This window comes from Lissotriton helveticus, chromosome 9, assembly GCF_964261635.1.
Source record: "Lissotriton helveticus chromosome 9, aLisHel1.1, whole genome shotgun sequence".
Lineage (NCBI taxonomy): Eukaryota > Metazoa > Chordata > Amphibia > Caudata > Salamandridae > Lissotriton > Lissotriton helveticus.
In genome coordinates, this window is record NC_136070.1 from 319,691,547 (window position 1) to 319,712,649 (window position 21,103).

A 21,103-nucleotide genomic window follows, 5' to 3' on the forward strand; every position below is an offset into this window, starting at 1 on the left:
TTTAGGGATAGTCATCAAATTTACTAAAACACTCCAGAGTCACTCCAACTATGGAGTCGATAATGCTGAATCCCTAATTCATGTACATTTATATAGAGAAACATTTACTATAAAGATTAAATAGTGACACAAACACATTCTATTAACATATTTATTTAACATTGCACAGTAAAACTGTAAACAAAAGAAACAGTTGGTTAACAATTGCTTAGCAATTTAAGTGGCTTCTGTATGAAATGGTTTACATGCTGAGAAAACTGTAGAACGATCGAAAACAGGAACATATTCATTCTCTACATTTTGAGACAAAAGATCTGAAGTGGGACTCCATGTGTTGCTAAATTGGCATGCCCAATATAAGGGTAGAGATTTCCTGCAAAGGGAAATCGAAAAGTATATAGGTGAGACATTCTTTCAGCGTTGTAAAAGGACAACTGCCCCTCCTCATAGTTGAGGTATACTCCAATCCTCTGAGGTCTCTCACTTTGCGTCAGCATCTGGGTGCCTGAGTCGAGAGTGACAAACTTGGTCTCATTCCGGAGAGAGAGCATCCAGCAGCCATCCATAGGGCAAAATGAGAAGTAACCCTTTCTGTAGATGGATTCACTCACCACACCAATATCACAACCAGATATGTGTCCAACCACCACCTCCCAGTAATGCTTCCCTGACACAATAGCTGCTTGCCCCAGCACACCCAAGCGGCGGCTTAGCCTCTGCTGATTGTCAGGCAGCAGCCGCTTGCTACTGGTGTATCTCACGCTGGTCCTGTCCTCAGAAACGAAAAGACTAGGGTGGGCAGTATCGGGGTTCAGCTTCATGCTTGCAATACCTAAAAAACATATCAAAAAGCTTCAAAATAGTGGTTGAACTCACAGTTTTAAGTCTACGTCATTTAAAGCCAGAGAACAATTTCAGACCTCATGTTGTACACTATGACAGTAGACTAGAATAAACAATCATCTAGACTAATCCATTCTGTCTTTCAGTAACACTGCAAACTCAAATGAGAATCTAGTTGTATATTCTCCATACTATTTTCACTGTGACTATATTAAAACTTGTTTGCATATTTCTTTACCACTTTGCAACATCCACTCATAGTGGGAGACATTCTTGAACAATAAGGGCACGTTCTGAAGAGAACATGTTTCATGTGTTGGTTCCTATTTGTGTACTGCACGAACTCTACCGCTCAATGGGATATATAGGTTTAATATAGTGCAATATGAAACTGAGCAATTCAATCAAAGGAACTGAAAAGATCACTCTGGAAAAGAAAAAAGATAAATCAAACTTAAATCTGAGAAAGCCAAGTCAGCCTTCCATCAATCGGAGTTCGGCAAACTCAGATTCAGTAAATCTGATAATAATAACAGCAGCTTTGCAGCGCTTTGAAAGGGCAGACGTGTGATATGAAACAAAGTAATACAAATAAGTTATTGTTAAAATTATGATGTAAAACTGGTAGCTGTTTAACTGATTTGCCAATGTGGTACAGATAGAAGACTAGTTTTAAGATTGTCTAAATAACATAACTTTACAGTTCCCACTGACCAGCAAATAGTGATGTGATGTCACCTCTAAAAATCATATTTGCTCTTTTACACCTACTTCAAACCTCATCTTAGTCTACATGCAGAAAACAAAAGCCAGCTGGAGTGCCTTTCAATGTTCCTTGGTCAAGGATGACAGAGGAACAATCGGAGGACGGTGTACCGTCCCATCCTAACATAAAAAAATTATGGAGGCTGACATCCACTCAGTAGTGACAAAGATGCAACCAAAGGAAGAGGCATCTTTCTAAAACACCAACGTTACTACAGACTAAGTGATCCACCAAGGAGCAACAAGAACATGCAGATTCCTAAAAGCCATCCATGTTACAGACTATGGGGCCGATTCACAGAAGTAACATGAGACAAAATCCTAAACGTACTACTTTTGGTATTCACAGAAGGCATTTAGTAGTACTAAAGTTAGGATTTTGTCTTAAATTAGGATTTTATCTTAAATTAGGATTTTGTTTTAAATTTGGATTTTATTTTAAATGAGGATTTAGTCTTATGACCAAAACTTATTAAGTTTAACTTAAGTTTAATTTAAGACAAAATCCTAACTTAAGACAAAATCCTAACTTAAGACAAAATCCTAACGTTACTACTACTAAATGTCTTCTGTGAATACCAAAAGTAGTACGTTTAGGATTTTGTCTCAAATTAGTTCTGTGAATCGGCCCCTCTGTGATCCACCCAAGGGATAACATGGTTAAGCCAGGTAAAACATCAATCTTAGCAGATGCTATGCGTTCCACAATAGAGTGATCAATGTGCAACTAGTGAAAGAAGCAGCTTCATAAACCCATCAGAGATAAACAAGACCACAGAATATTGCTGAGGTGTAGTCAGGCAACAAATACATCTATCTAGCTGAGGCTTCTTTCTTCCACTCAGAAGAGACATGGCTACAATCAGTGGTAGAAATAAAAACCAGCAAAATTATCTGAAGCTCTGTGGCCCACCGAGAAGTGTGAACCTAAAGAAAGACAAAGCTTTCGAAAATACTAAGGTTATCTGAGGCTATATGATCAGTAAATGATTGACTGGGGGCGATCGGCGGTAGACGCAGACTCCTCAAAAACACTACAGTTATAACATATGTGGGTCACCAAGGAGAGACAGAATACAACTGAGGAAGGTGCAGCTTCCTAAAAATCATCAAACTTACCAGAGACTAAGAGGTTCAATCAATGGCGGCAGGGTTGCAACCAAGTGTCGCTATTGAATTTATCATAACTACACGGTCCACTCTGCATTGGCATAGGAGCAGGCAGTATAAGAAGCAGCTTCCTAAAATTCCCCAAGTTTATTAGCGATTATGAGGCTCACTAAGGAGCGACACAGTGCAACCACTGGCAAATGCACTTTACCAACCATAAACAATGCTATTACTGTCTATCTAAATAACCCAGGTTCTACAGAGTGAAATCTGAAGAGTATGCACCTGCCAAAGTACCAGCAATATTATCAGATGTTATATTTGCATGCAGAAGTGACACAGTAGAACCAATGGAAGAGGCAGCCTCCTCAATAACACCAAAGGTATCGTGAGTGATGTGGTTGACCAATAAGCATGATGATGCAAGCAGTTAAAGATACAATTTTCAGAAAGCTATTAATGTTATCAGACGTTATACGGTATACTCAGGATTGTCAGGGTATGACTGGGGAAGACGCAGTGATATGGAAAGATGTCAATATCACGTATCTGAATAAGTGGGAATAGAAGCAGAAGGTGATAGCTGGGTAGAGGGAACACTGATGAGGTATTAGAAATGTGAGCAAATCAAGGTGTAGGGAGAGGAATGGGAGGACAGAAGCCTTAGCCCTTGGTCCTCTAATGGCAAAACATGCTTAGAAGTGAAGCTGTCATTGGAAGTCCCCCTTAACTGGGCCACATTTTATCTGGATACCCTGGCAGGAATGTGTGGTGATGTGTATTGCGCAACATAGAATCTCCGTGTGTCACTGTGAATGTTCCATTCCCAAGGTTCTCTGTGGGGCAGTTATTACTTTAACTTCCTCCAGCCTGCTGGGACGGCTCTCCTTTCCCTTTACAATAAACTACGCTTAAAGAACATCTTTCCTGTGTCCAATCTGCTTCATTTCACTGGCGACTGAGGACGGGATCTACACTACAACGATTCATTCGTTAAAAAAAAAAAAAAAAGAACTTTCCATTTTTGCCATTTTTTTTCCCATCATGTCATCGCCCTGTGAAAGTTTTAATTGACAACAACAAACCGTGAGTACATTTTCAAACTTATTCGACTGGGATTGACTAGGGAGAGCCGTACCCACTCTGAGACCTACGTTTACACGGTCCAACCCTCACTGAAAAAAAACTAGCGAAGGGAAAAACTGAAGAAACCCATCTGTTTCCTAAAAAAAAAAAAAAAAACCTCCTTGGGTATACGATTTATCGAAGAGTTTCCCCACTCTTGGGAACACTAAAAGAGCTACATTTCTCACCGCATTTCACGGAGCTCACGGGACTTTCCACTCAGGTTGCAGTCACAACTATGATGACGTGGTCAGGACTTGCATGAGTGACCTGATCTTTTGATGTGTGTGGTCGACCTATCACAGGCACGCTTTGACGTTTTCACGCGCAGAGGAAGCATTTGCTGATTTCAGATCTCCATAGCAACTGGAGTTACATACCAACCGAAGCCAGCGCTAAGACATTGCTTGAATTACGGAAAGCTTCAAGCCCTCACTCTTCTAACACAGCGCTGCACATGTGATAGTTTTACTCTATCTAAGCATCGAATAATTTTTGCCTGAAATGCAGCGCTGACACGCACAGCATCTACATGTGCTTGTCGAACAATTTTTTTTGTCCAGAATTAACTTGTTCATTCAATTCACACGCTGTCTAGAACATCGAAAAGACAGTATTCATTACCTTACACTGCCATCTAGTGACAGAAGTTTGAACCGAATCTGAACTGAAGATTTCTTTTCCCAAAATTTTTTTTTGCTTCTGTGATACACACACAACCTTTGCAGTGTATCACTTCTATGATACACACACACATTTTTTTTTGATTTTGCAGCATATTACTTCTGTGATGTACTCACAATTCACAGGAAATTGGTTAAGAATGTCTTAAAGTACAATTTTTTCTTCACAAACAGCATTTTTTTTTTAGGAAAAGGTATTATATTATATCTGATTTTCACAATCTTATTTTCAAGAAAATTTAACCTACATTCTACCAAAACTTGTTTTTTTTCTCATATCAATATGCAAAGTGTTACTCCTCCTGCACCTTTTTTACAGGTACCTGGTGATCCTCCATTAGAATGGAAATTATGGATTAGATCATTTATGGCTTACTTGGGTGCTATTGATGGCCAAAGATATAGACCAGAGAGAAAGAAGAACCTTATGTACTACCATTTGGGGGTCGAAGGCCAGAATGTTTTTGACCATTTACCTCCATATGACCCACCTGAAGGTCAGGATCCCGATGACTTTGATATTGCAGTAGCAAAGCTAGAAAAGTATTTTACTAAAACAAATAATTTAGTTGTACATAGATATAAGTTTTTCACAAGGACACAAAAAAGTGATGAAAATATTGATACATTTATAACCGCTTTAAAAATGCTAGCCGCAAATTGCGAATTTGACACTTTCACGTCACAACTCATTAGAGACCAACTTGTTGCTCGATGCTATTGCAAAGAAATCCAAAAGAAGTTACTTACGTGCAAAGATCCCACATTAGATAAAGCGGTTGACATAGCGAAAAGTATAGAAACCTCTATAGATGATGTAAAGCAACTGGAAACTGCCTTGTCCAACACCACAGTTTCTGGCGCTGTTTCTAGTACTCCCACAACCAAAATTCCTTTTGTGCCACGTAGTAATTTTAGAAGGCCCAATATATCTAGGGGTGGCAGATGCAGACAATTTGATTCCAGAATGTTTTGTTATAGGTGTGGTTCTTCTTTTCACGTTTCTTCTTTTAAGAATTGCCCTGCCATCAACCAACAATGTGGTCAATGTGGTAAAATGGGACATTTTGCTAAGATATGCATGAGAGGCAGGAGAGGAAATGTAAAAGGAAATATTCGATGTGTCATTAATGATGATGGTACTAATGTTAATGATAACGACTTTTCAAATGAAGATGATCTTTCACATGAGGACGTCATGCATCAGGATTATGTCGTGGTCGTCAAAGATTCCCACGGTAAAAAAGATTCTCAACACATTTCTGATCCCGAGGTTGATATTGTCATTGAGAAAGATCATGTTCAACTGCTAGTTGACACTGGTGCACGTATTACCATCATTTCACAAGATAAATATACCAAGTTTTGGTCTGACAAAAGTTTGCTACCTCCAGATATTCTTACCATAGCATTCGAAGGTAGCAGGATTAATTTACTAGGGTATTTCTGGGCTACTATTAATGTTTTAGGTGTAACCATCAAAGGGAAAGTGTATGTAGCAAAAAAAGGAATCAATGTTCTTGGTCTTATCCACCAAGCTGAAATTGGTTTGACCATTAAACCGGGACTAACTAATCCGGTTTTCATTGACAAACGGATTGAAGAAGATATTTCTGCTTCCATAATATCTAAATCTACATCCGGCACCCATGTTCACAATGATTGGAAACAAAAATTTAGCAAAATCTTTGAAGATCGCCTTGGGAAAATCACCAACTTTCAGCATTCCATCAGAGTCAAAGACAATGTCGTTCCTACCAAGCATAAATTACGCAATGTCCTTTTGAGCATCAGAAGTGACCTGTCTAAGCATTTGAAGAATCTGTGTGATCAAGGGATCATTGAAAGAGTTGAATCTACACTATGGCTTTCCCCTATTGTTTTAGCTAAGAAGAGGTCAGGCGATTTGAGAATGTGTGTTGACTTACGCACCCTCAATGAAGCTATTTGGGTTGATGGGTTTCCCCTACCACGTATTGAAGACCTCATTGCCAAAGTGGGGTCATCTTCGTGGTTTACGAAGCTTGATCTTAAAGCTGCCTATCACCAAGTGGAGTTGCACCCTCAATCCAGACATCTTACTGCCTTTGTCACTCCAGATGGTGTTTTTCAATTTTGTCGTCTTCCTTTTGGACTAGCGTCGGCCGCAGCAGTCTTTCAAAGACTCATGTCAGAAATGTTTGCTCACAATCCCAATGTTGTTGTCTTTCAAGATGACATTCTCATCTTTAGTAAAACAAAGAGTGAGCACTACTAAGCTATTAGTGAAGTTTTTGAAGTGCTCCAGAATAGAGGTTTAACGCTGCAGAAAAGTAAATGCATTTTCAAAACCAAAGAAATTGAGTACCTAGGGCATATCATTTCGGAAAAAGGTATTAAACCAAGACCAGGTCTAGTTAAGAGCATAATTGAAGCACCAGCTCCACAGAATAGAGAGCAACTTTTATCCTTTCTTGGTTTGTGCGAATTTTATGCAAAATTTATGAGAGATTTTGCGAAAACCACCGAGTGCTTCAGGTCTTTGTTGAAAAAGGGAGCTGTTTTTATATGGTCAGAAGAATGTAAAAAAGGTTTTCAGGATATCAAAGATCATATACTTTCTGCCCCAGCTCTACAAGCATTTGTTAAAGGTAGACAAACTTTTGTCACAGTTGATGCATGTGAGTATGGATTGGGTGCGGTCCTTTCTCAATATTCTGGAGGGAAGGAGCACACAGTAGGATTTGCTTCTCGCACTCTCCGTCCTGTTGAACGGAAGTATTCCGTTATTGAAAAATAACTTTTAGCCTGTACGTGGAGCGTGGAGAAGTTTAAATCATATCTTTGGGGCAGATCATTTGTTCTCAAGACAGATCATCGACCATTAGTCGATATTCTAAATGGAAAAAATGTCAAACGCACGACAGCTCGTTTGGCAAGACTGTCAACAAAACTACTAGAATACACCTTCAGTGTGGAATACATACCAGGGGGAAGAAACAGCAGGGCGGACTGCCTTTCTAGGCTTCCCATTCCCGATAATGATGAACAAGATTGGGAGACAGAGGTAGAAGAGTGTTTTGTAGCTAATGTCTGTCAAGAATCTATATCCTTTTTAGAGGATGATTGGATCAAAGAACTAAATAATGATACAGTTCTTAAAGACGTTTCTTCTTTCATAAGAAAAGGATGGCCTAAAGAGAAATGTCCTTCTCCCGATCTTCAAATGTTTTGGAAAATCAACACTGAGCTGTCAATGGAAAATGGTGTAATTGTTCGGGGTGACAAATTGGTCCCACCTTCATGTTTTAGAGAAAAAAATCATTTTAGCAGCACATTCAGGGCTACCATTACTAAAAGAAAAGTAAGATCTGATTTTTGGTGGCCAAAAATAGATTCTCAGATAGACGAAATTGTCAGACTGTGTTCACGTTGTAATGCCAGTGACAAGGTTTTAGTTTTGGAAGGCCTTGTGGAATCTAAGGTTTCCATTCCCGGTAGAGCTTGGCAGAAGTTAGGAATGGATTTCCTGGGACCGTTTCATGTTCTCCCCAACAATTCAAAATACTTTTTGGTTCTCATTGATCATTTGTCGAGGTGGGTGGAAGTTGAACCAATTAGTGTACCAAATTCAAAAAGTGTTATTGATTGCTTGAACAGTATATTCTTGAGAGAAGTTTACCCAGAGGAGATCTTGACCGATAATGGTGTTCAATTCATCTCTCATGAAATGAATTCCTTTTTGAGGTCATGTGGTATCAAACACACTAGAACTCCTCTTTATCACCTGCAAAGCAATGGCAAAACGGAAAGATTTAATAGAGTAATTGTAGAGTGTGTTCAAGCAGCTTTCAAGTCCAGGTGTTGTGTCTTTAAAGCAGTCAAAGATCTTATATGGTCTTACCGCACTTCCCCCCATTCTGCCACCAACTACACCCCATTTGAACTCATGAGAGGAAGGAAAGCCTGTTCACAAGTATATCCTTTCTGGATGGTGAGAAATTTTCGTCAAGGTGGCAACATGAGTAACATGTGGGATGCTGCCCACAGGAAATCCTCTGACGTGTGTTCTAAACATATTAAGCCTGGAAAGAAAATTTCTCACAACATTCAAATTGGAGATTGGGTCAGGGTTACAAATCCTGTTTTAGTTAGAAAGGGCCTTTCCAAGTTTTTAGATTCACAGCAAGTAGTGGATACTCGTAAGAATGCGGTTAAATTGAACAATGGCAATTGGTGGTCCACTTCTCGGATTGCCAAAGATCCCTCGAATTCTCCGAGCAATGTCAATTTCAACAATATTTCAGAGGGGAATGAGGTTAGGAAAAGTACCAGAGTGTCAGTCAGACCTAGCAAACTACGAGATTATATTTAATCTCTTTGTATTTTGATTATGTTTAATCTCTTTGTATTTTTTATGAGCTGCATTTTCTTTTCACTGTTTTTATTGTTTGTTGTTTATCCTATTAAAAGAGGGGAGGTGTGGTAATGTGTATTGCACAACATAGAATCTCCGTGTGTCACTGTGAATGTTCCACTCCCAAGGTTCTCTGTGGGGCAGTTATTACTTTAACTTCCTCCAGCCTGCTGGGACGGCTCTCCTTTCCCTTTACAATAAACTACGCTTAAAGAACATCTTTCCTGTGTCCAATCTGCTTCATTTCAGAATGTTAAGATCCTCTAGTTGAAATTGAGACTGTGGGGAGAAGGAAACCTGATGGTAAGCACTTTGGGGTGCTAGAAAGGGAGAAAGAGAAAGACACACAGCTTCCACTAGATGACTTGAGAGAAGACCAACCGAAAGAAGAGCAATAATTTAACTTAGGTCATAATGCAGGTGCTGCTGCCTAAACACACATAAAGGTGATTATGCTTATTTCTCCTGTATGCACAGTCTCCCCAGTGGCTTTCAGTGGAAATGAAGTGTGAGTGGATAGTTAAAAGGTAGAAGGGATTGATGGGGTGAAAATACACAGGCGGCATGGCCTGTAGTTCGGAGACACTAAAGGTAGTCTGCTTACACAGAAACTAGCATCAGGGCCCCTGGTGGGCTTGAATAGTGGCAGCTCGTCCAATTGTATGCTCATACAGTGGGACTGCCCCAGGGTACGATGGTTACTTGAAGGGGAGTAACAACAGATAAGGCTATTTGGGAAGAGGTGGTCAGCACAGGAATTCACATAACCCACTATGGACACTGGAAGGTAGGGTATCCATAGAAAACATGGACAAGATTTTCATTGTGTTACCAAGGATACAATTCACAACAATAGCACAATATACAGAACAGCTGAAAATACCTCACTGTTCGGGCAGGCCAGCCCTGCTTATAAAAGCAAGAAAAGTAATTTTCTGACTTTTTTGGACATGCAGTCTCCATCCGACGTAAGGAGGCACCAGAGTGTGGCTGCTCGCTCACCAGTGACATTATTGTGACCTCAGAGCTGACTTCATAGTTTGCTTGAACAGCAGCCACTCACTCCATTCTACAGGTTGGCAGGTGTGGCCTCCCCACTCAAATATTACACAGAATTTACTTAGAAGATGACAAATGAGAAAACAGAAAGGTTACACAGCTTCCATCCTTGCAGGGTCTACCCTAAGCTTAAGTATGTAGTTTATGACTGGCTACTGCTGTTCGTGTTCTGTTGCATTTAGTGCTATTTACTTAGCACAAAATGCACCCTCTGGCTTATTTTGGACGCAAGTTTGCATTTAGGCTAAGAAAATAATCCTAAATGCTGATTTACGACCCACGCGTAATTCAGCATAATCATGCATAATTTTGCTGTAATTTCGTGTAGTTAGGCTAAAGCAAATTACGCAAGAAACACTCACCCCAATGATAAGAGAGACCAGGACATAATTTCCTTCTACCACAGGTGAAATTTAAAGTGGGACACTTATGATATTTGTCCGGAGTGGGCTTATTATGCCTCAGTGGAGGATGGACACAGCATATAGTGCTTCATGTGTGGTCTTCCAGCACTCAAACCTTGTCTATCGTCTCTGCCTAGTGTTTTCATGGGTCCAGAAACTGTTTATCCTTCCTCAAATTAGCACATACACTATATGCAAAACACTTTGATAGGAAATTAGTCGGCTCAAGTAGGGCATTTAAAGGTGGATGTAATAAAATCACCTTAAGGGCCCTTGTAACCAGGCAAAGAAAACACAAAATGGACCATTTATCCAGGGGGCACTGACCAAGACCAGCCCTACTGGAATACAAGATGTAGAATGGTGGTAATAAGGTGACACTTGACCTCCCTTGGTTGTTTCACACACTAATCCAACTAGCTCATCCTGTCTTCTGTTCCCTATAGTGTTATTACAACAAAAGTCCTGTGCACACGTTATGCGAGGTATATAAAAATGTCATACTATTCAAAGAACAGTACGTGGTTAAATGAAACAAGGTAGACACAATTGAATGGTTCTTTTTCAAAAGATTATATTGGACCTTCCTTTCTGGAAGGGTGACATCAAAAAAAATAACCAGCCGCCATGTGTTTCGTCATGCGGGCAATGCGCCCGTGACTCTACAGGGCTGGGGGTGAGATGAAAGACACGGTACAGTATGGAAAAATTATACACATGGCGCATTAGCTACCACATAGTGAATAGCGCAGAAGACCACCTCACTATGTGGAAAGAAACCCTATGGAAGTGAAAGCGATATAACATCAAATATTTTATAGTGACATCACACAAATGATAGGAACCGTAGTGAGGAAATATGAGAGACGAGGTTCTGTGATTAGGAGAAAAAAACACGATGATTCAAATTGAACAGGTTTTGGTTCAGCGAGAACAATATGGTGGTAAAGATCCTATTGCCTAGTACTTTGGAATGGAACAAAAAGTCAGGCGTGAGTGGGTGAAACATTCGATAAATGACATGGAAACAAGCAGTGAAATGTGAGCTATACCAGCATACTCGCTAAAAACATAATGACAACAATTCTGCACTTAAATGCTAACCACATTACCCCTATCTGCACCCCAAACAAAGTATCATAGGTAGTAATCAATAAAAATACAACTCAGGGCTAGATGAGGGTAAATCAAAATTACCGATTCATAAATACCGAATTTTACAGATTCGGTATTTATGAATCGGTAACTCAGATGTAGATAAAAAATCGGTAATTTTTACAGATTCGCTAAGATTCGGTATTTACCGATTCGGTAAATACCGAATCGGTATTTGCTATTGAATCCTATGGGCCTTATAAAATTGAAATTGATACTTGTATAGCGCACTACTCACCCGCAAGGGTCTCAAGGCGCTTGTACGAATACCGCTGTGGAACCCATCCTGGCTTTCCCTGTGAGGTGTCCACTCCTGGGCACCCCCAAGGTGGAGGCCAGGCATCCTTAGCGTTGTGGGGGCCGTTGTGGAGATTAAGCAAGCTATTGCCCAGAGTTGCAGAGTGGGACTCCATGATTGGAATAGGCACCGAGGTGAGAATTATCAGGTCCGTGGAATTTTGAGCCCAAGACCCGCCGAGGCGGGGAATTGAACCCTGGTCCCGGGCTAGACCTCTGCATCAGGGTCTGCCGCTCTAACCATTGAGCCACACTTCTCCACTTGAAGCCCATAGGATTTAATAGCAAATACCGATTCGGTATTTACCGAATCGGTAAAAATACCGAACTGCAAAGGGGGACAGGGTGTCACTTTGACACCCTGTTGCACCCCTGTAACTGGCTTGTGCACCATGTGGCACACAGACATGCCCTTAGGGCATGTCTGTGTGCCACATGGCACAGGTGTACATGCACAGATGTGCATGTACACAAGAATTCGTAATTTACCATGCAATTGTATTGCATGGTAAATAACGAATCCTAAAGGCCATGTTGCAATGTAAAAAGTGCTACCTACATAGCAAAATACAGATAAGGTAATTTTACCGATCGGTAAATTTACTGAATTGGTAAAATTTACAGATTCTGTAATTTTACAGAATCGGTAATTTTACCGAGTTGGTAAAATTACCGATTCGGTAAAATTACCGAATCTGTATGTTTTTCTAAGCCCTACATACCAATGTCCAAATACCGGTCGGTAACGGCCGAAAATCGGTATTTTCGGCCGTTTCCGACCGGTATTTGGACACCTACATCTGGCCCTAAGTTATCAAGGGAGGCTGAGCACTGGTCAAAAAGTTCCAAATGGAGGACTCAATTAAAAGATTGGTAAACATTAACCAGTGGACCATAGTTACTGACAATCAGCAAGTTATTAACGTTTAGTGACAAAATCAAAACAAACATAAATCAATAATGTATAGACACCAAAGCGACAGATTCAAAGAATCAGCTAATCATTAGCGTCAAAAATAAATAAAGCGACAATTACAATGTTAACATCTAGAGCAGTAATTAAATAGAAGTCCTGGAGCAGTTGTTAGTCTTGTTGTTTTTAAGACAAAGGTTTTCGACTACTTCAGGCCATGAGGTAAAGATGGAAAGAACGGTAAGGCTACCAGAGAGAAAATGTGCTTGATGGCGCGGCTGAGGAGTGAGCGTAAATACCTGTAAATAGTTAGAAGGTGAGGGTCCTGTTAGGGGAAAGAGAGGGAAGTGAGTAAAATTGAGGGACAAAAATCCTGCAAGACTCATTTTAGCATGTATGCAAATAACACGGTTGACTCACTGTGTAATCGGTGATAATTCCGACCCGGTGTCTAGGGTATGAGTAAAAAACACCAGCGGGAGTGTGTCAGTGTAGACAGTGGGACGGGCGGGTGCATCCGTACAAACCAGCAGAATGCCTTGCAAAATGAATAAAGGGAAGGGGTTAGTGGCTTGGTCATGCCCCGGGAAAGCGATACGTAAATGGCCAAGCAGTCAGTCAGGGCTGCAGTGCGGGGAGTAATCTCACCTGGAATAAGGCAAAGGAGAGACAGGTCCTGTCTTCTGTGGAAGCTGGAGAACAAGTGGAGTGCAGGTCATCAGAATCTTAACTACAAAGGGGGCGGGAGAATCCTAACGTGCCAGTGTGACCGCTAGACCGGTAATTAGTGCGGAAACAGGAAGTGAGTGAAGCCGATGGGTATCAACAACATTTAAAAGGGCCCAAGTACTAAGTCACATGGAGCGGGCTAGTAAGAACAACTAGACCGCTTACCTGCTCCAAGTAAAAGGAGCTAGGATAATGGGAGTGAAGAGTTACTTCCGAAGATTGCGGTGCACTCGATGGTGCAGAATGGGGTGGGGGGTGCACAGTACAGGAAAAAAAATGGAAAGACATAAGAGAAAGAAAAGAAAAGGTATGAAATAGAAGGTATAAGAGCATGACTTCCTTTACATACAGAAATATCACTATTAAGAGCTGCAGTCAAAGAGCAATGATTCGAAACACGATAATTATGCAAAAGGAATACATTTCTTTTTAGCATGCACGATAAAAATTGTCATTGAACAAAGATGTCAATGATGCTTGTGAGGCAATAAAGATAAAGAGTGAAATGTGGCACTGAAGACAGTACTATGAACAATAGTCATGATCAAAGTCTAATGGTGTGGGTCATATGATGATCTTCATACAGTGTTCTAACAATGTTCTCCATTCATTGAATGAGAACTATGGCCAATATGACACCAGGCATGCGCAACATGGGACAGTATACTCAAGTTTGGAAGGTTGTAGGAAGAGAGACCTTTGGAATGGGGGACGCTGGCTATCCATTGCTAGTCATGTTTAGTCATAAGTAAAGAAAGGAAAAAGATATTCATCATGTTTCCAAAAAATATTGCAACTCGTGATCAGAGTTCTGGCCATGGTGGACTGATTGTAGACGCATAATCCAGCTTGCTTCTTGGCGTCTGAGCCTCATTCCCGGTTACCTCCTCTTATGTTCGCCTCAGTGACGTCTATGCCAAAAAACTGAAATCTCTTGTGAGAGCCTTGTGAGGGGCAGGAAGCAACGTGTAAGGCCATCAGGTAGCTTGCATCTTGTTGGTGGATAGCTCTTGCGTGTTCACTGATGCGTTCTTTTAGAGCTTGAATGGTGCTGCCTACATACTGGTTTTGCAGGTGCATTCTAGAACATAGGTTACGTACTTGGTGTTACATGTGATGTTGTGGTTAATGTCATATTTCTTTTTGTTGAAACCATTAAAACTCTTGGTCCCATGGCATGCCCATTTGCAGACCCCACAGCATACGCATTTAAAGAAGGCCATGGAGTGAGGCATGAGCCATGTAGTGATCTTGGTGGTGCGTGGCATGGTAGGGCTGAGCTTGCTTTTCAGTGAAAACCCTCAACAGAACCCCCCCTATAGTGTTATTCGGCAGACATTTCTCACTAACTATATGTATGAAGGGAATTCACATCAATTGGACAGAATGCAAATCTTGGTCGATGTCATAGGTGCTTTCCTCCAAATCTCTATCTGTAGGGATGTACCACTATATTTTGCCCCAAATCACCTGAGCAAAGTATGGGAATGCCCTGTGCCCATGGCTTATCAACTGGGTTGGCAATCCTTGAGAGGTGACTTGCAAGATTAGACACTTGCTTCTCTTTTCCTGGTGTCACATAAGGTGTGCTACTGACATGTCTAGGTCAAGGAGTCCTTCAGAGTGCAGAGTGAAGGGGAACAGGCCATTTAATGGGAAGGCTACCATCAGCTTAGGTCAGAACAGGCCTTTTTCCCAACTGTCCCTTTTAAGGTCTGTTCAATGGGTCCTAGTCCAAACCCCGGGAGAACCTATTCCAGGCATGGAGTATAAGGGAAGCATCACTGGTGGTGTCAAGCACCAGCTTTGCTTCGATGCTTCCTCACCCAAGACATTTACTATCATACGGAATAATCCTGACATAAACTCTGGCCTACTCAAGGCTCAGCCATGCCCAGCCATTACTGAGAACAGCCAGACACTCCTTCAGTTTTAAATCTACGAAATGTTTTCTCCTGTGGCCTGGCCCAACATTCAATAGAACATTCACTGGAACACTGCTTACAGATCATTCGGGCAGCAGAGGTTAGGTTACATTGAGCTTATAGGGCCAGATGTAGGTGGCCCATTACAGGTCGGTAGACCCGAAATTCAGTAAATTTCAGGCTTACGGACCGGTATTGGGCCATTTCCTATGTAGGGGATGATTCGGTAAATACCGAATCGGTAATGACATGTAGGAAGCACTTTTAAGAGTGCTGTTGTGCTTTAAGGATTCGTTATTTACCACCAACTATTAGTTGGTGGTAAATACCGAATACCTTTGAAAATGCAAATCTGTGCATTTTCAACAGTGCCATGTGGCACACATACATACCCTTAGGGCATGTATGTGTGCCACATGTGCACACAAGCACTATTCAGGGGTGCCGATTCGCTAAATACCGAATCGTACTGATTCGGTAATACTTACCGAATATTTACCTACATTGCATTTACCGATTCTAAAATACCGAATCGGTAAAATTCGGTATTTTAGAATCAGTAACTTTCAATTACCTACATCTAGCCCATAGTTTCTGTGCATAGTCAACTCGCTGTGCTAACCCTCATGCAAGTTTCAAAATATCTGCCAATGTTCCATTCCTCATGTATGTGCACCTCTTGCATCCTTTCCAAATGTCCTGCCGGTAGCCCATGTCTCTGCAGTGCACAATCCCTGTGCTGTTGTCTTTGACTCTACCAGTTACCTAATCTCCAGGTCCCTTCCTCACTGAGTCATAGGATGAAAGATATAACTCACTGATGACGCCAAAAAAGGCTAAAATTATTGAGGGGTTCCTTGTATTCTCTCATGGAGGGGGCTGGCCTGGTTTTCTGGGATGGGGTGTTCTCATGAGGAACAGAGTGCTTAAGGCCAGCCTCTTTCTATAGTTGCTCAGTGGGTGAAAAACCTATTGGGTGGTGTGCTACCCTGGGGTTAGAATATTTGCAAGCACTCCCCCATCACATTTTGTGTGTTTGATGTAACGCCATATATTTCCAAGTGTAAGCCTCAGCACGGGTCCATTGTTCAGTGAGCCATTGGCTTGAATATATGACGTTGCAACCCATGCGTTTACAACGCGGCCATCACAACAACCGCATTGTTACCACGCGTACCATTACAACGCAAGTCATTACAACAACTTGCTGTAGGGGTGGGGCGGGGGCGCTGGAGTTTGGAAACTTACTATTCCAACTCCAGTCAGTGCAACAGTAGGGAAGGTGTTGGATTGAAAGCAACCTAGAGCAAGTTGTTGTAATGACTTGCCTTATAACGGTATGCGTGGTAACAACAAGGTCATTGTACTGACAGCGTTGTAATAGCACCGCGTTGTACTGACATAACAACACAGTTGTTGTACTGACAGCTTTGTAATGGCACCGCGTGGTACCGACAGGGTTGTAAATGCTTTTTCCCGTAGGCTCGCTACCTAACTGACAAGTCCTAATAGGGCTGAAACTGGTCTAGGATACCTTGTGTTCTCTTCGGGAGGTGTCTCCCCTGGAATTTCGGGATGGACTGTTCCCATGGGAAGCAGGGTCAAGTTTAATTTGCATTGCACAGGTCCCTGCCTAGAGTGGCACAGTGGAAGAAAAACAATGGTTTGGTATTCGACCTCAAGCAATTGTTTAATCCCCTGGTGTGCTTCTCCCCACGTCACTCCATGTGTCTTGCTGTGGCTAGTTATCTGTAAAGTTGTACCCAGCATGTATGTTACCAACAGTCGTTTTCCCACTTGCTCTTCTGGATTCTGTTTCAATGGTTCTGGTTGGGCATCCACATGCGACGTGGCAATCAGCTGACATGCACAGTGTTTGTTAAATTCAATCTACTTCAGCAGAAAATTTGTAATGCATGCATACTGTAAATTCCGGCATCTGTTAAGCCATTAAGATTTTTAAGTATTCTCAAATTGCTACATCACCATCCTCACAGCAGAGATGTTACAGGAAGTCATGTCTGTTCATTTGACACCATTTCCTTTACCTCACACCTGTATATGCAGCACAAACGATATATTTGATAACAAGGTTAATAGTAACATTCATCATCATATGGTATCATTTGTTGAATGAAGCTCTGTATTAATTACCTGGGCTAACAGCGGACTTCATTTCCTTCCATACTGTGTACTGAATTGGACCCTTAAAGCACCCACAGTTTAGCTCCTTTGCGACCACAAATTTCACAGGGGTGCATTCAACTTCATCATGACAGCACCTGAAGTAATAATACAACAGCTTGTAAAGTTGCCCATGAATACATTTTGTGAGACATCTTGACAGGTAAGAGGGGACTTGTACAACCACATCTCAAAGTGCTATGTGCAAAGTGTAGGAGCAGTTAGCATGCTGTGTAAAACTGCCAGGTTTACATCTGCTGTTACAACAATGAGACAACAGAAGGAAGAGGGAGTCAGTTTTTCTAGGTGTGATGCAGGCCACAAGCTTTTACTTTTAATAAATAAACGGCCAAGAGCTTTCACTTTTAATAAATACACAAGGAATGGGAATCACCTCAGCCCCTTCAGCAACTGGTTGCATTCAAATATCCACCTTCAACCACTGCTTCAGACAGGGTAAATACCATTTTGGGCCAACCCTGATTAGTCTTACTCTTTTATCACCATGATATCTGCCTTTAGGTGTACTATTCTAAGTCCCAGAGAGTACTTCCACCAAAATAGATATGTGTTAGACCTGGCATCCTTGGCATGGTTTCCCCAGAGTTTTTGTTTTGCCTTCAGGCTTCCTGTTTTTGCTGACTTTGTTTCTGCTGGCTTTAAAACTCTGGACACTTTACCAGTGCTATCCAGTGCTACAGTGCATGTGCTCTCTGCTTTAAACATGGTAACATTGGCTGATCTACAATTGGCATACTAAATTAATTTACAAGTCCCTAGTACAGTGCACTACATGTGCCCAGGGTCGGTCATTTAAATGCTATTAGTGGGCCTGCAGCACTCATTGGACCACCCACTTCAGTGGCCCTTTAAACATGACATTGCTGAGCATGTGTGTGGAGTTTTAAACTGACATGTCGACCTAGCAAGTTAACCCTCTTGCCAGGCCCAAACCTTTCTTTTTAATATGTATGTCACTACTACATTAGGTCTTGGACAGCCCAAGGGAAGGATGCACTGTTTTTAAAATGTAGAACACATACTTTTAAGTTTTATATGTCCTAATTGTGAAAAACTCTTACATTCAATTTTCACTACTACAAGGCCTATCTCTCTCATAGGTTACCATTGGGATTACAGTATTACATCATATAAGTGTCATTTCCAATTGGGAATCACAATTTAAAATCCCAGCTTATGGTGAGGTTAGATTTTAAACTGTAATTCTGAAAATGGCACTTATAAAAAAAGTTTTTATGTAAACAGAGCGTTGGGCCTGTATTCACATCCAAGCTAGGCCACCGGTACGGCTAGTAACAAGAAAAGGGTTGTATGTGTTATTGAATTGAATTACTTAAGACAAACCCCTTAGGTTTGGTGTTTTTATTTCATCTTTTACTATCACTATTAGTTTATATAGCGTACATAGAAGACATAAAATTCATGCCATAGAAAAAGAACATACACATTATCATTCAACAATACATCAAATAATGAATACAATGTAATTGACATTTGACAAATACATGAGACATTAACAACACCAAATGACCAGTCCTTAAGTTGGAAAAGAAACAATAGCGGTGCAGACTTATTCGTGATTTACATTACTGCAACCTGCTACAACCAGCCAGTCGATGATAAAGATACAACAGGCCAAATGCCTTGTTTGCACACTGTATCAATCAGTGAAATTGTAATTGTTTCGGCTAGCTGTGTTTGGTCCGACTTATAAAAAGATGGCCTTTTCTTACTTTAGTACAAAAGGGGGTGGTGATGGACGGAGCATCTGAACCAATCAAACACTCACACCCAGTCAAAAGATCTGGGTTTGATCCATCACCGTTCTTTAGCCCACTCTGCCACCCCAGTTCCGACATGGCTATATGCAAATCAGTCTGACCCTGTGCCTCATGGGAACAGTCCAGCCCAAACTGCCAAGCCATGCCTTCCCTGGACCGGAAACAAGCTTCCGAGGACCGGTTTCTGGCATTCCAGCCGTCTTCAGCCCGGCTTGCTTGAATCCAGTGGCAAAGTGAGCAAGGGACTCACGTCTGAGCATACCCTGCCACACTTATGGCGGCCAAAGCGGTACAAAAGGGGGTGGTGATGAACAGAGCATCTGAACCAATCAAACACTCACACCCAGTCAAAAGATCTGGGTTTGATCCATCACCGTTCTTTAGCCCACTCTGCCACCCCAGTTCAGACATGGCTATATGCAAATCAGTCTGACCCTGTGCCTCATGGGAACAGTCCAGCCCGAACTGCCAAGCCATGCCTTCCCTGGACCGGAAACAAGCTTCCGAGGACCGGTTTCTGGCATTCCAGCCGTCTTCAGCCCGGCTTGCTTGAATCCAGTGGCAAAATGAGCAAGGGACTCACGTCTGAGCATAGGCCACCGGTACGGCTAGTAACAAGAAAAGGTTTGTACATGTTATTGAATTGAATTACTTAAGACAAACCCCTTAGGTTTGGTGTTTTTATTTCATCTTTTACTATCACTATTAGTTTATATAGCGTACATAGAAGACATAAAATTCATGCCATAGAAAAAGAACATACACATTATCATTCAACAATAGATCAAATAATGAATACAATGTAATTGACATTTGACAAATACATGAGACATTAACAACACCAAATGACCAGTCCTCAAGTTGGAAAAGAAACAATAGCCGTGCAGACTTATTTATGATTTACATTACTGCAACCTGCTACAACCAGCCAGTCGATGATAAAGATACAACAGGCCAAATGCCTTGTTTGCACACTGTATCAATCAGTGAAATTGTAATTGTTACGGCTAGCTGTGTTTGGTCGGACTTATACAAAGATGGCATTTTCTTACTTTAGGCATTTGGTGCCTTCTGTCTGTATCTGAGTACATGTCTGGAGTGGGTGACAGCTTAGCTTTGTGCATTCCTTCTAGACAGCCACACACAAAGGGAGATTTAGGAGTGATTTTTGGGTCATCCACTTCCTGAACTGCTGCCCTCCATGCCTGAGAGTGAGAAGGACTGGACCTGAATCTCTCCAACCCAGAACCAAAGTGACTCCAAGATCTAGCAGGCTTGCCTACTGTTTGAAGTCTCTGGGACATGAGAGATGTCCAAGCCATCTATGTACAGCAGTACCTGGACTCTGCCATCTGAGAGTCTTGCCCTGCCAAGTGGTGCCAATTCAGTCCTGGGTCATTGGAAGTGGGTATAAAGTGATGAAACTGTCAAAATCCACGCATCGCTGTCCCTGCGCCACTCTGAACCGGAGCATCTCCTTCGATGACAATGCATCACAGCTGCTGCAAGAATCGAGTACAGCGCTTTGCTGTCTGGGCATCCCCTACAGCTTCGACACATTTCTGACTTTCCGCGGCTCATTACAGATGCATTGCTGACATCCAAAGGATCGACGACGACACATCCCCTTCTCTGCTCTTCACATGAGAGCTTCATGGACAACTCAAACAAGGTAATTTGCGGTAGGACACAGTTGGTCCTTGAATTTGACCC

The 21,103-nt window shown here is 41.6% G+C and overlaps 1 protein-coding gene across 1 annotated transcript in view; it reads right to left on the bottom strand.

Annotated features, from left to right (window-relative positions):
• Nucleotides 1–228: 228 nt before the first annotated feature.
• The window catches only part of LOC144783181 (zinc-binding protein A33-like), a 334,485-nt gene continuing 313,610 nt past the window's right edge, over nucleotides 229–21,103 (bottom strand). Inside the window, exons 8-9 of the mRNA XM_078662293.1 lie at nucleotides 17,559–17,686; nucleotides 229–832 (exon numbers count right to left, since the gene is read on the bottom strand). Of these exons, the coding sequence (XP_078518419.1) occupies nucleotides 294–832; nucleotides 17,559–17,686 (667 nt within the window). The 3' untranslated portion in view covers nucleotides 229–293. The remainder of the gene's footprint in view (nucleotides 833–17,558; nucleotides 17,687–21,103) is intronic.